Below are 14,993 nucleotides of genomic sequence, written 5' to 3'. Positions count from 1 at the left end.
TATTACAGCCTTTCCAAATTAGCTGCAGAAATCCTAAAGCAAGGTTAAATTTATATATTATTAAACTGATTTGATGAAAACATTTTTTCATTAAAAAAATTCCTTGACCATGAGAATATTTTTTTTAGACAAGAATATAAAATGTATTTAGTGCAGAGGATATGGAAATAAAATAATCTTGACCAGCTGACTATCTGTGTTCATTTGAATATATCAGTGGACACCAACTGTGAGAGAAGCACTTAACCTTATCATTTAATTGCTTGTAAAAACAATCAATTACAGTGGAGATCAGTTCTAACCTCTCATTAGAACTGTCAGAATTTTCTGTCATAGAAGTGTTCTAACCTGTCCTAGAACAGTTCTAGCTAGAACTGTTCTAGGTAGAACTGTCAGGATCAGTTCTAGGGTAGAACTGTCTAAAACTGTTCTAGCTAGAACTGACCAAATCAGTTCTAACCGTAGAACTGTCAGCAGAACTGACCAAATCAGTCAGGACTGAAGAACAGTTCTAAATGACGTCACTGCAGAAAGGGCACTTTAGAATTTAGAAGAAAAAATCAGTTCCAATTACTTTACTATATATAATAGCAGATTTTTCTATATTTTTAACTGATCAAAAGTTACATGTACAAATATCGAAGTCAGAGGAGATAGGAGGTTATCCAACTCATCGGAGAAATATTTTTATAAGATTGCAAATGAAACATCATTGTTTAAGGATCAGAAACGATGCAATGCATAGAAATATTAAGCAATAGTGCGCACAACTTGCTGCTTGTGTCAGTTTACTTACCGTCCAAAGGAAGTCGAGACCATGTTGAGTTTTTGGAATGTATTGACCAACTCTACGAACTTTATCAAAAATACTATGGAACGCACGACATAATAATTGGAGGAGACCTAAACGAGGACTTAAACGATACTGCGACGTCAAGCAAAAGAAATAGATATTTGATGAACTTTATCTCAGAGTGTAACTTGTCCTTCGACAATGCAGGAAAAACCTTCATCAAGGCATCTGGAGTAGAATGTTCGGAACTTGATTACTTTCTACACACTCTCAAAGACCCAAAGCTATACTCAAACAAAACAGTTCTACACTCCGTTAAAATGAATGTGTCAGATCATCATCCAGTACAAATGACGTGTGTGTTTGATTTCGCGAAGGTCACACAAAAACAAAGGAAAAGTAGCAACGTCACCCCAAAAATAAAATGGGACAAAATGGACATGGATCTATATAAAGCTATGGTCGACACATCATCAAAGTTGATATTGGAAAAATTAGACAATAAACAGATAGGACTGGAAGAATCTATTCAGACAACATGTGAGATAATGGCCAACTCAGCCATTAAATCCTCCAACATCAAACCCTCGTATAATGCAAAACCGAAACTTAAAGTATGGACACCTGCAATACAGGTTGCTCTTAAGGAGATGCGAAATAGCTACAATGCATGGGTAAAATCAGGAAAACATGAAGATCTAGACAATGTCCTTTTCTTGGAGAAACGACGAACAAAACAACTTTTTCGAAAATCAGTCCGTGTCGAAATTGCAAAAAGAAGAGAGGCGAAAAAGAGCTGATCATGGAAACTAGAACCAGAAATATGAAACTATTCCATAGGCTAGTTAGAAATACACGTAAAAAAGGCGGAGAAATTATAATGGACTTGAATGTAAATGGACACTGCTATACGGGAGATGAAAACATACTAGCAGGTTTCAAGGAACATTTTAGCACACTAGCAACATACGATGAAAACATCAACATTGACAACGACTATCATCAAAATGTGGAACATGAAATTCATATAATAAATCAATTGGTTAAAGGCAAGAACATTCCTGATGCATCAATGGAAGAAATTTCAAACGCAATCAAAAATATCAACAAGGGTAAATCTGCTGACTACTATGGCATCACAATTGAACATATAGTTAATGCGGGAGAAATCATGGTCATCTTGCTCCAAAGCATCATAAATGAAATTTTCCAACAAGGATATGTGCCAGATCTCCTAAAAATCGGACTTCTCACACCAATTTTCAAAAACAAAGGGAGTAAGAATGATGCAGGAAATTACAGAGGAATAACAGTGCTGCCTGTAGTGAGCAAAATAATAGACACAGTGCTTAAAAATAGAACACAACCATCAGTAAAAGCCGTGCAACATAAATACCAACGTGGATTCACAAGTGGTTCAGGACCAATGAACTCAGCACTACCAGTGGAAGAAGTGTATCGTGAAGTTCATGACGGTGAAACAGAAGCACAAATAATACTACTGGATGCAAAATCAGCGTTTGACAAAGTGATACATACCCATATGATGAGAAGAGTGTACCAAGCAGGTATCGAAGACAAACATTGGTCACTAATAAGTAGTCTGCACCAAAACGCTGCCAGTACCATCAAATGGGGAGGAAATATCTCTGAGTGCTTCCCAGTCTCATTGGGTGTTCGTCAAGGTGGAATACTCAGCACGGACCTTTACAAGCTCTACGTAAATCCACTACTAGACAGATTGGAAAACTCAAATCTTGGTATAAGGATTGGTAATATAACATGCAATGCCAGCGCCTGTGCTGGTGATATAGCTTTAATGAGTACAAAAGAAGACGACACACAAGTGCTGATAAATATGGCGCACGATTTTGCGTACATGGAAGGCTATGAGCTACAGCCCCAAAAAAGTGTGGCGTTAAACCTCTTGTCAAAAACTCATAAAAAGAACAATACCAACGAGTGCATATTCAACATTGGAAATAACGTTATGCCAAATGTCAAGCAGGCACTACATCTTGGAATAATTCGAACAACATCAATGAAGGAAAACGTTACTTTAAATGTGGATGAAAAATCAAGAAAGCTAGAAGAAGTGCATACGGCTTATTTGGTGGGGGTTTCCATGGACATAATGGACTAGACCCAGAAACACTGGTACACCTGTTTAAAATATACATTAGCCCTGTGTTACTTTACGGAGTGGAACTATTACTACCCAAAACAGCTATGCTACTTCAACTAGAAAAATTCCAGAAAAGATTACTGAAACAGCTGCTTTCACTTCCTACATCAACTCCAGACCCGGCGGTGTACATACTATCAGGAATACTACCCGTCGAAGCGCAAATTGACAAAAGAACACTGGGATTATTTAATAACATCTGTAACCAAGATGAAAGCAGCACGGAAAAACAACTGGCGCGGAGACAAATCAGTGTTAAATCGCTGGACAGTAATAGCTGGTTTATACAACTCAAAAAGATCCTTTCAAAATATAAAATGGATGAAATCAACACCTACCTTGATATACCTATGAAGAAAGAAAAATGGACCACATTGATAAACCGAATAACCCAAAAACACTGGAGCGAGTAAATAACAAGAATGGTTCCTTACTACAAAGGCCTACAACACTTAAATTACACGGAATTTCACCAAGGGAAGCTACATCCTCTACTAAAAATCAAATGTCAATCAGCTAGAGACATAGCAAGAATTCCTCCAAAGCTAAAAATGCTAACCGGCACATACATTTTGCAGTCACACAGAATCAAAATGTATGAAAATGAAACAGACCCGATCTGTCTTATATGTCACCAAGGAGACGAAACGCTGGAACATTTTATCCTGGAATGTGAAGGGTTAGCCGATACTAGGAATTCAATTATGGATGACATTAGTGCCATTCTGAAGGATTCAAGAAATGTAGACTTTCATAAGCAATCATCAAAAGTAAAGATGCAAATTCTACTGGACATTACAATGCTGCAGGAAAATCTAAAACTAGATGCACAACTAATGGCCGAAATTGAATATTGTAGCCGCCGACTTCTCTTTTTGTTTCACACCACCAGATATCGTTTCCTGTCAAAAGGAGGGAAAAAGGACAAGAAAAACGTAAAGGTGTAATAACCAAGAATCAGTGCTGTGAACAATGTGTAAATAAACTGTATATATTAAACCAAATTCGATGGTATTGGACTGCACTACACGTATATATAAAGCACACAGGTGGAGGATATTGCTGCACATGTTAGACATACTGGTGCCTATGAAGACACTGGTGTGGTTCTCCTATATAGGAGGTTAAAGATACAGAGGTAAGGTAGGGTTTCTTCGTTCCCCGTTTTCAACAGTCTCTTCGTAAATATAACTCTGCGAAATTTATTCTTAATTTACCTTGTTTGCCTTGGATTTACATTCATGATTAAGGATTCTGTTTTGACAAATGTTCAAACGAAAATTGTACAGTGGATGAATTATGGGATTAATGAATACAGTGTTGTTAAACGTTAAAAAACTATGTACATTAGCATTATCTCGTTGCCACACTTATCTATAGTATAACGATCATGAATAATATCTGGGAGTCTGGAACGTCAGAAAATATACTCGATCTGAACATGAATGAAATATTTGCCACTGTACGTTAGGCTACAAACAAAACCAATCATTGTCCTTCTTCAAATTATATTAACAGTATAGTCAGTAAACTATTCCAAGAAGAGAATTTCTCATACATGTACTTTTCATTTTAAAATAAAGTATATGAATCAGTCATGTGAGTGTTGGATGATGCCGTTAAATAGTTTTGTTAAAAAAAAACAACATGAACTTCTGACTTTAAAAGTCACTTTTGTGACGGTTCATTATTCAATAATTTAAGTTTGGACTTAACGGGTCTTCTGACGTTATTTTGTTATCAGCGCCCATAGACATAAGAATTAGTCATGTGACCGTAACGTCATCAACGTTTTTTCATGGTTTGCCAAGGTTTAAACATTTTGTTAAAATGGAATTTAGAATTAAATTATAAGAAATGACATGCAGTAATATTTTTTTCTGTGTATTTGAAATAGCATAAAAAATGTGGTGCACACTGTGATAAATAACCCGCTACGCACATTTTTCAGTGTGCACCAAATTTTTTATGTTATTTCTTCATAGACAGAAAAAATATTACAGTCATTCCTTAAATAATAATATTATCGATACAGAGAGGAAATAATGGCGCTCTTAATTGATGTGGACAAAATTTGGTGTACTCTTTATCATACAATATCTGTCCGTCCTGACATAGAACTATTATTGGTTTACAATAAGGTCATATTTATTTACATAATAAAGAATATATGTTCAGTTTTGGTTGATGCGGTCAAATAATTTTGTTATTAAAATGTTAGAACGACTTAGTCTGATATATAGAAACTACTGAAATTTGTTTATAACAATTCAATATTTTGAATAAAAAGAGGACACGCTGTCATTTGAATTATACAATCCATCGTGATCGGTTGTTGTCGGCTGTATGGTCGGGTTGTTGTTGCTTTGACTCATTCACCATTTCCTTTCTCAATTTTATAAGTGATTTACTATGCCATGTATGCAGCTATATAATTATCTATATATTAAGATTTACATAATAAAGTGTAAATATGGTCAGTTTATGTTGATGCTGTCACATATGATCAGTTTTGGTTTCATGCAGACAAATAATTTTGTTATACCAATCAGTCTTAGGTATGAAAACTACTGATACTTGTTTATGATGCAATATTTTGAATAAAAAGAGGACAAGCTGACACTCTAAATTGATGCAAAAGAAATTAGGTAGCATTGTGTTCCAATATTTCTGTCATTTGTATTATACAACCCATTCTTACATAACAATATCACAGATTTACTATGCAACTATAAGAGTTACACAAAAAAGAGCAAAATGGTCAGTTTTGGCTGATGCAGTCATATACATTGTATCGTATATGGTCAGTTTTGGTTGATGCTGTCAAATATGGTCAGTTTTGATTGATGCAGACACATATTTTTGTTACATGAGTCAGTCTGAGGTATGAAAACTAACTGATGTTTGTTTCTGATGCGATATTCTGAATAAAAGTAGGAAATTCTGGCACTCTCAATCGATGCGAATGTTTTTTTGTGGTTGTTGATTTCCAATATTGCAGTTATTTATAAACTACAGTCCCTCTTGACCTAGAATTATAACTGAAGTACTGTGCAACTATATAGACTTGCATAAAAAAAAGCAAATATGGTCAGTTTTGGTTGATGCGGTCGAAAGATTTTATTACACGACTCAGTCTGAAGTATGAAAACTGCTGATATTTGTTTACGATTCAATACTTTGAATAAAAACAGGATAAGCTGGCACTATAAATTCACGCGAACAAAATTTTGAGGTCATTGTTTTCCAAAGTGGCTGTAACTTGTATATTATAGTCCCTCTTGACCTAAAATTATAACTAAATTACTGTGCAGCAATATAGATTTGTAGCAAAAAAGAGCAAATAAGGTCAGTTTAGATTGATGCAGTCAAAAGATTTAATTACACGACTCAGTCTGAAGTATGAACACTACTGATATTTGTTAACGATTCAATACTTTGAATAAAAAGGGGACATGCTGTCACTATAAATTCATGCGAACAAAATTTTGAGGTTACTGTTTTCCAATAATGCTGTAACTTGTATATTACAGTCCCTCTTGACCTAAAATTATAACTGAATAACTGTACAGCTATATAGATTTGCAGAAAGGAAAGAGCAAATAAGGTCAGTTAAGATTGATGCGGTCAGAAGATTTTATTACACGACTCAGTCCGAAGTATGAAAACTACTGATATTTGTTTACGATTCAATACTTTATTTTTGATGTGGTCAAAAGATTTTTGTTTAACAGGTCCGTCAGAGGAATGAAAACTTGTAAACAGATATCACATTTGTTTACGATATTTAAAAAAAAAATTAGGACAAGCTACTGTAGTACTATAAATTGAGTGCAAATAAAATTTTGAAATCATTAATGTTTTCCAATATAATTGGTATCCTTGCCTAAAAATAAACTGGATTCCTGCGGTGTGCAGCTAAATGTATATATATTTACATGATGAAATCAAATATTAGCAGTTTAATTTTAAGTTTATAGTGGATCAGAGACATATAATAGTGGATCAATGGCAGATCTAGAGCGGGTGGTGACCCCCCTTTTTTTGACGATCACTGCATTTGAATGAGGTCATTTATTTGAACCCCCCTTTTTTTCCTGGGTTGGGACCCTCCCCCTTTGAAACTGCTGGATCCGTCCCTGGTGTTTTGGGACGGAAACACGTACATGTATTACATTAAGGTCAGATAATTTTGTTATGTAAAATCGCTATTTTGCCGAAGCCTTTATATTTAGACAAAGAATTCTTAAAACTTCAGTTATAAATCAATTCTAGACGTAGAATTTATATATAGATTTTAGCGGCGTAGGATTTATAAATCAATTCTAGCCGTAGAATTTATAAATCAATTCTAGCCGTAGAATTTGTAATCAATTCTAACCGCAGAACTGTTCTAGAAGTAGAACTGACCAAAGATTTGGTCAGTTCTAGGTAGATCTGTCTAAAACTGTTCTAGGGTAGAACTGTCAGAATCAGTTCTAGGTATAACTGACTCATAACTGTCCAAATCAGTTCTACGGTAGAACTGTCAGGATCAGTTCTAGGTAGAACTGACCAAATCAGTTCTAGCTAGAACTGTTCTAACCTAGAACTGACTAAAAGGTGTCAGGCTGACAGTTCTACGTACTGTCCTAGAACAGTTCTCCTGACAGATTCTGACAGATTTAATGAGAGGTTAGAAGTGATCTCCACTGTACATGGTTTCAATGTTGAATATCAGGGAAAAAATCGGGCTGTTCTCTAAAGTAAAATGGTCAGCAACCTTATCTTTCAAAGCCTTACAAACAGATGAGCACATTTCAACAAGAAGAGCTACGCAGGGCGCATCATTTTCGCTATGGACCAAAGAAGCCCAAACATCATTTTTTTTTTCATGGCGATGTCTAGGAAAGGTACATATTCTCCTGTCAATACTTCCTGTGTACGTTCAATGTCAACAGATACGTTTTCAAGATAAGTGACAACAGTTTGGTATCGTTGGTTCATATCAAAGATACGGGTAGATTTGTTCTCTAGAACTTTCAATAGAGAAGTAGTTATAAATTTGTTGAATATATCAAGTTCTCGAAATCCTGTAATTCTTTTTTTTGGGAGGGGGGGGTTTCTAAAGAAGATTTTGCAATCTTGTGGTTACATGGTGAATAAACCTTATATACAGATAAAATAAAGGGAGAAATTTGATTGGTTAATTTACAATGATGGTTATTTTCTTATATGCAATGAAATGTTATGTGATTTTTTTTTTCTGTTGTACTGGACAGGATACAACTTTACTCATGATAAGTATTTTTTTTTTGGAAACAAAGATAAAAATATATGGGAAAATCAATGGTGGTATTACGCCTAATATTGGAAGCTGTATATGCACATTTGGCCTTGTGAGTAATCTCATTTGTTAACATGTATTGCTATTTGAGTGAAATATTATTAAAAAAAATATTCTGAGCGGATTGAGTCTCCAAAACACATCATGATAAGATTGTCTTGAAATATGACCCAGAATATTCAGTTGATAGAACAATCCATACTTAGTGTTTTGGTTGTTTTTTTTTGTTGTTTTTTCTTAAGGGGGGGGGGGGCTTTTTCTTCTTATTTCTTATATTCTGTTATGATAGAAAATTTTCGTAGAAAATACTTAAATAAATTTATAGTTGAAAGTAGATGAAATTATTTTATTTGCTGTAACGACAAATAGTTCCCTAAAAGCGAAGCCTTTCATGTCCCTCTCTGGAAGGCGGCGTAAATTTAATTTTAACGTAGGGACTTGTTGGAACCTCCTTGGAGACAGAAACTTGTATATGGATTGTTCATTCTGCTAAAATGATTTCATTACTCATTTCTTATAACATTTCTACCATAAATGAGTGAAAGTTATCCCATTACTTTTAACTATTGGCCTGAAAAGTTGAAATTTGGAGGAAATAAGAGGTACAAATTGACAAGAACAACCTGAAAAAGAAGAAAAAGAGATCCATTAGTATCATTTATCATCCTAAAATCATCTAGTGTATCATATTTCACTGTTTGTAGGCAGATAAGATAGAAATTTTATCATTTATTTGTCCTCACTCTATCTTGATGCGGTTTGGTTTGGATTTGTCGAAGAAATTTTGCTCAAATCGCTGTAGATGTCGTCTTTCATTTTACTAGATTTTTCTAAAACTATTGAACTGATTATAACAAAACTTGACAGAAATGCATGAAATAACAAGTTTTACAAAGGAAAAAAGTCACATTCAGTTAATTGAACAAAAATGTCTTCTTTGGTGCCCTAGAATGACAATGTAAAACAATTCAAACGAGAAAACTAACGGCCTTATTTAAGCATGGTTAATCCATAAGTGAAAAAAGGACAAGAGGTCCAAATTAAATACAGACAAACACAACCCGAAGAGCTTTAATACATTTTATGTGGCAATGAGGATCGCAGTATGAACGTAGTCAGGTCGTAAAAAGAGCGTGATGAGGACGGCATGTGCGTGCTAGAATCGTACTATCATCTTCAACAGCGTGGTGTTAACTTGGTTATGTCGTAGTGGAAGCGTAGTTTGATCGCAGTGAGAACGTGCTGGTCGTAGGGAGGTTGTAATAACATCTTTGTTAGATCGTCGCGCAGTCTCGCCGAATCGAATCACGCTTTTACTACGCCGTCGCTACCACCTTCATATGCTCTCACTACGCTTCGACGACGACTTGATTTCTCCAGGACCGCACCACCACTGTTCAACATGTTCAAAGTTGACCAAGCTCATCACGATCTTGAAGACCTCATCACGACCGTGATACGACCTTAATGCGATCTACACGATCGTACTACGATCGTCAAAATTTGCATTTGTTTCACAGATCGTAGTTCGATCGTGGCCTAGTGGAACTGTGGTATTATACTGCGAGCTCACCACGATCTGAATGTACTTAAGATCGCGGTGAACGTGGTGCGATCGTGGTCTAGTGGTATCGGGGCATAAGTCAAATGCTTTTTATTAGGATATTTATAATCACTAAGAATTTTGTATACGTACACTCAAAAAAGAATCCGTCGGCAAAAAGAAAAGTTGATAGCCTCACACTAAATTTCATTTACTGTGGATTTATTATAATTCGTTGGATACCATTTTTCTTGGATTTCACGGGAACAGGGGAACCACAAATTTATATGTATAACGAAATATAAATGTTCCATAGCCTTGTATGTAGACTATCAAACCACGTCATTAAAAATCCACTAAAGTTCAAGTTTTCCCCAATCCAAGAAAATTGATACTAACGGAAATAAAAGGATCCACAGCAATTTGAACGTTGGTTAAACCCTAACGATGGTATTTTGGTCTAGCTCGTATATCATGTTGCCTAAAAACAGAGTAATATTATAATAGCATTAAAAAGCCTTAACGAATATGCTAAATGTACAGATTGAATCTAGTGTTATTTGGCCCAAAAATTTCTGCAAATTTTAAAATTATCATACATATTCTTAAATAACTGAAAGCTTGTATAAGGTATAACTAAAGGAGGGACGAAAGACACCAAAGGGACAGTCAAACTCGTAAATCTAAAACAAACTGACAACGCCATGGCTAAAAATGAAAAAGACAAACAGAAAAACAATAGTACACATGACACAACATAGAAAACTAAAGAATAAACAACACGAACCCCATCAAAAACTAGGGGTGATCTCAGGTGCTCCGGAAGGGTAAGCAGATCCTGCTCCACATGCGGCACCCGTCGTTTTGCTTATGTGATTACAAATCCGGTAAATAGTCTAATTCGGTAGGTCAAATTCATGAAAGGGAAGGGGATTGTAGTTACGACGTAAGGAACATATCCGATATCATTTGTGAAACGGTTATTCCATAACGGTCAACCAACTCGTGATGGCGTCCGTAAAATTTACGAAGGGATGATTTCAACTTCACCATTTGGAACTCTTGGTTTAATAGCTTCCTTGTGAGCAGTAACCCTCTATCAAGAAAATCATGATAGGAAATGCAAGCACGGGAATATCGTATCAATTGGGAGATATATACCCCGTATGCAGGTGCTGCTGGAATGTTGCTACTTTGAAATGGAAAGTTCACAATTGGAAAGCTGAAATCATCTCTTTTGTCGTAAAGTTTTGTCTTCAACCGACCCTCATTGTCAATTTCTAGATGTAAGTCAAGATATGAAGCCGACTTAACTGAATCTGTAGTATTCTTTATCTCTAATTCGATGGGATAGATGCGATCCACATAGTCACCAAATTTTGAATTGTTTAGTGAAAGAACGTCGTCTATATAGCGGAAAGTAGAGTTAAAGGATATTGCTAACTTCTTATCTTTCTTCCTAAGAAGTTCCTGCATGAAGTCAGCCTCATAATAATAAAGAAACAAGTCAGCAAGTAGAGGGGCACAGTTTGTTCCCATTGGGATGCCGACAGTCTGTTGAAAAACACGTCCTCCGAACGTAACAAATATGTTGTCAATCAAGAAATCAAGCATCTTGATAATATCGGTCTCAGAGAATTTTTTGTTTGAATCAGAATGGTTCTTTACAAAGTATGATTTATCCCTCCCTAAGACAAGATACTTGTATCTACGTTGGCCATTCTTTTTTATGAAGCAAAGTAATACCAACTCTTTTAATTTGTCTTTTAGTTTGGAATGTGGAATACTTGTGTAAAGAGTAGAAACGTCAAATGTTTTAATACTGTTACAAGATGAAAGAAAGTTAGATTGTATGTACTCTAAAAGATCTTTGGAATTTTTAAGTATCCACATCTGATTCACGCCACCTCTAGAATAGGCAGTTTCACAATAACTTTGAAGCCCATCTTTGATTGCTGATAAAATGGATGTTAATAATTTAGAAAGGGGTTTCGTGGAGCACTTGGAAGACCCAGCAATATACCGTTGTTTGTAAGGACACTTATGTAGTTTAGGTATCCAATACAGTGATGGAAGATCCAGTTCTTCATCTTTGGTTGAAATACCAAAGGAACAAAGAACAGACCTATGATTATCCAGGATTTCCTCTTTGGTAAGTGTCGTGAGGGTATATGTTGGGTTTCCAAGTGAATTGTCTATACCTAATTCGTTTATCAAGCAATTAATGTAATGACTTTTACAGATAAAAACGATGTTATCTGGGGCTTTGTCTGCGGGGACAACAACATATTCATCATGGAGGTCAGATAGGTGTTTAGCAACATTTGGATCTTTGAAGTACTAAAGTACTAAGAAAAACAAAACGAATTTGACATCGAACAATTTACCATGGCAACGACTCATAACCTAATTTGCATATTTTGTTAAATTTTATGATTTTCTTCACCCAAGAAACAATTTTATATTTTGTGAGATAATGCCAATAGGTATAATAAAGCTTTTGTTAAATTATTTTGTTGTTTCCCGGCTGCGCATGATGTTTTCACAACAGAAATTAAACTGCATAAATTCTGTATTTTTCATTGTTTTTGTGAAAACAGTACATATTATGACGTAATTGTGACGTCATCAGATAAAAACCTTAATGTTTTTCATTTATATTTCTTGACCCTATGCATTTCTAAACATTATGTGCCAATTTGAAATAGTTATCAAACATTTCATTTTATTGGGCCAAAACTAGGCCTTAATGCCCCTCCTCCTCTCCAATTCAACCTGTTCAACAGCAAAGGAACAAATGTATACATTTATAAACTGATCAACTATACTGCAAAGTAAGCCAGTTATCAAACTTACTAATTGCTCCTTAGCAATCAAACGTTGTAAATAGCAGCGCTAATTTATTTACTATTACATAGTTTACATCGACACAAAAAATTGAAGTTACACATTTCAACAAGTACCAAACAATTAGTAAAATACAAAGGATTACAATAAAGCTCCTTATCACCAAGAAATTCAACAGCACATAGATAACTTTAAATCATCGAAGAAAGTTTACTCATACAATACATCAAAGTTCCTTCTGTGGGGAAAAATAGCACTTTACAACATATATTTATAATGAAACAAAAAACATGTAGTTGTGAACAATTATACGGATTCCGGATTGATTACTTGATGTTGGTATCAAAGCCCTCGTTTAACACACGTTACTCAAATCGTGTTGGCCAGTTATTAATGTATAATGTTACACTGTTGTTTGTTATGAACACGTCAGACAATTTTTCAAAAATTCTTGAACCAATTTTCATGAAACTTAAGTTCATTGTGTATATCCTTTGATGCAAGCTTCCTTCCATTTTTTTGAAAAACTAAGATTTTTGTTTCTGACTTGTATATGACTTTCTTCATAAAGTCGTGTTGGATTTTCCAGTTTTCTAACTATAATTCAAAAGTGCAACGAACAGTTTTGATGAAAAATACTGACAAACTGTTATCTTTTCAAAAAAATATGATTCTACATTTTTGAATATTGGGACGTTATTAAAAAACAAAGGAGTGGGGATTTGGATTTTCCAGTTTTCATACACAGTAAGGTGCACAGTTAGTTCCCATTAGAATTTCGAACTTGTTGATATAAGGAATTTTCAAAGCGAACAAAAATGTTATTTAGTAAAAACTTAAGGGCAGTTATCGTATCAAATCAGGTCCAATTGACATAGTTCTTTTGTTTGTTGTTACTAAAAAATACGTCAAAGAGTTTGAACAGATATATTCGCGTTCTGACTTTTTAAACACAAATTGAAACAAAGTCATGTTGTATGACTTTTGTAACTTAGTAACATGACATATGTTTGCCAATCAAATATATGAAAATCTTGTTTGTGTTCAAATGAGCCAGAGATCATATCAAGACGTTGATATTTTGAACTATACAGCTGCTTATACCAGATACAAATTAATGGCACGACCATGATTTGACTTTTTAATTATCAGCTGTGTGATTTTTCTCAATAAGATTATGAGGCAAAGTGGATTAAAGGGTAGAAGAATGAAAACTTTGAACAGATTCGAAAATAAGCATACAACTTATCAAATACTTTCAACAAATTTTTGACACTCCAACAGTGATTGATTCCACTATTTCAAAGTCATTATTTGAACTATTTTAATCAGGTTTTTGATTGTAGTAAGTGTACTACTAAGTAGAATAGACAGTTTAAAAGTGAAACAATGGATGAAAAACGAAACAAATCTGTATTTGGAAGTTGTTTTGTTGCAGCTTCGGCGCACAGTAAATATTTGGAAATCTCATTGTATTTGGTGCATTCGTGTAACTCAATATAAATGTTACGTCTTACAATAATGATGTTATTCGAAGCTTTTTCATCCGGACAAAAAAAAATCCTTAGCAATTTCTTAAAGCTTCTGTTTGATACGAGATATATTACTAATTATGATTGTTGTAAGAAGTTTCCTTAAAATGTTTTTGGGAATATCAACTATGTTCATTACTATTTCAAAGTTCACAGAATGAAAATGTTTGATTAGGTCAGGTTAAGTTGCATTTTATTCCGTTTTCTGACCTTTTTCCAGTTAATTGGTGAGCTTTTGCATGTTTTGTTATTGAAAATTTTAATTGTAATTATCAGATCGATAGTTTACATTTTTTGTACATGTTTCGAAAAAAATCGCTAGTAATATTTTTATATCAGTATTCAATATGATAATTATAGAATATATTTTCGTTTGATACTTCATTATTAAAGCTATCCAGAACCCTTTACGGTCAACTATTTATTATGCCCTGGATCGTGCGACTGCACTAACTTCCACACCATTTACATAGATCCTTTATATTTAATTATGATTTGTGAAATTTGTAGTTTGTATTGCAATGTACTTCACAATTTTTATTATTAAAACAACAAATCTGAATTAATATTTAATAATCAAAATAATAATACAACAATGTTCAACTCAAATGTATAACAAATAACAATTAATTAACCAGTACAATCTGAAATCATTCATTTTTCGAATATATTCCTTTTCCAATGAAATTATTAATTTTTCGAATACATTCCTTTTCCTATTTCAAAGGTCAAAGAAAGAACATATGAATATACATTTTTTTTACATT

At 34.2% G+C, this 14,993-nt stretch overlaps 1 protein-coding gene across 1 annotated transcript; it reads left to right on the top strand.

Annotated features, from left to right (window-relative positions):
* Positions 1–1,595: 1,595 nt before the first annotated feature.
* LOC134700265 (uncharacterized) lies at positions 1,596–2,936 on the top strand. Its single transcript, XM_063561625.1, has one exon. The coding sequence runs from the start codon at positions 1,596–1,598 to the stop codon at positions 2,934–2,936; it is 1,341 nt and encodes a 446-aa protein (XP_063417695.1).
* The last annotated feature ends 12,057 nt before the right edge of the window (positions 2,937–14,993 follow it).

Source organism: Mytilus trossulus, unplaced genomic scaffold (genome assembly GCF_036588685.1).
Source record: "Mytilus trossulus isolate FHL-02 unplaced genomic scaffold, PNRI_Mtr1.1.1.hap1 h1tg000128l__unscaffolded, whole genome shotgun sequence".
Lineage (NCBI taxonomy): Eukaryota > Metazoa > Mollusca > Bivalvia > Mytilida > Mytilidae > Mytilus > Mytilus trossulus.
This window is presented reverse-complemented; position numbering and strand designations above follow the sequence as displayed.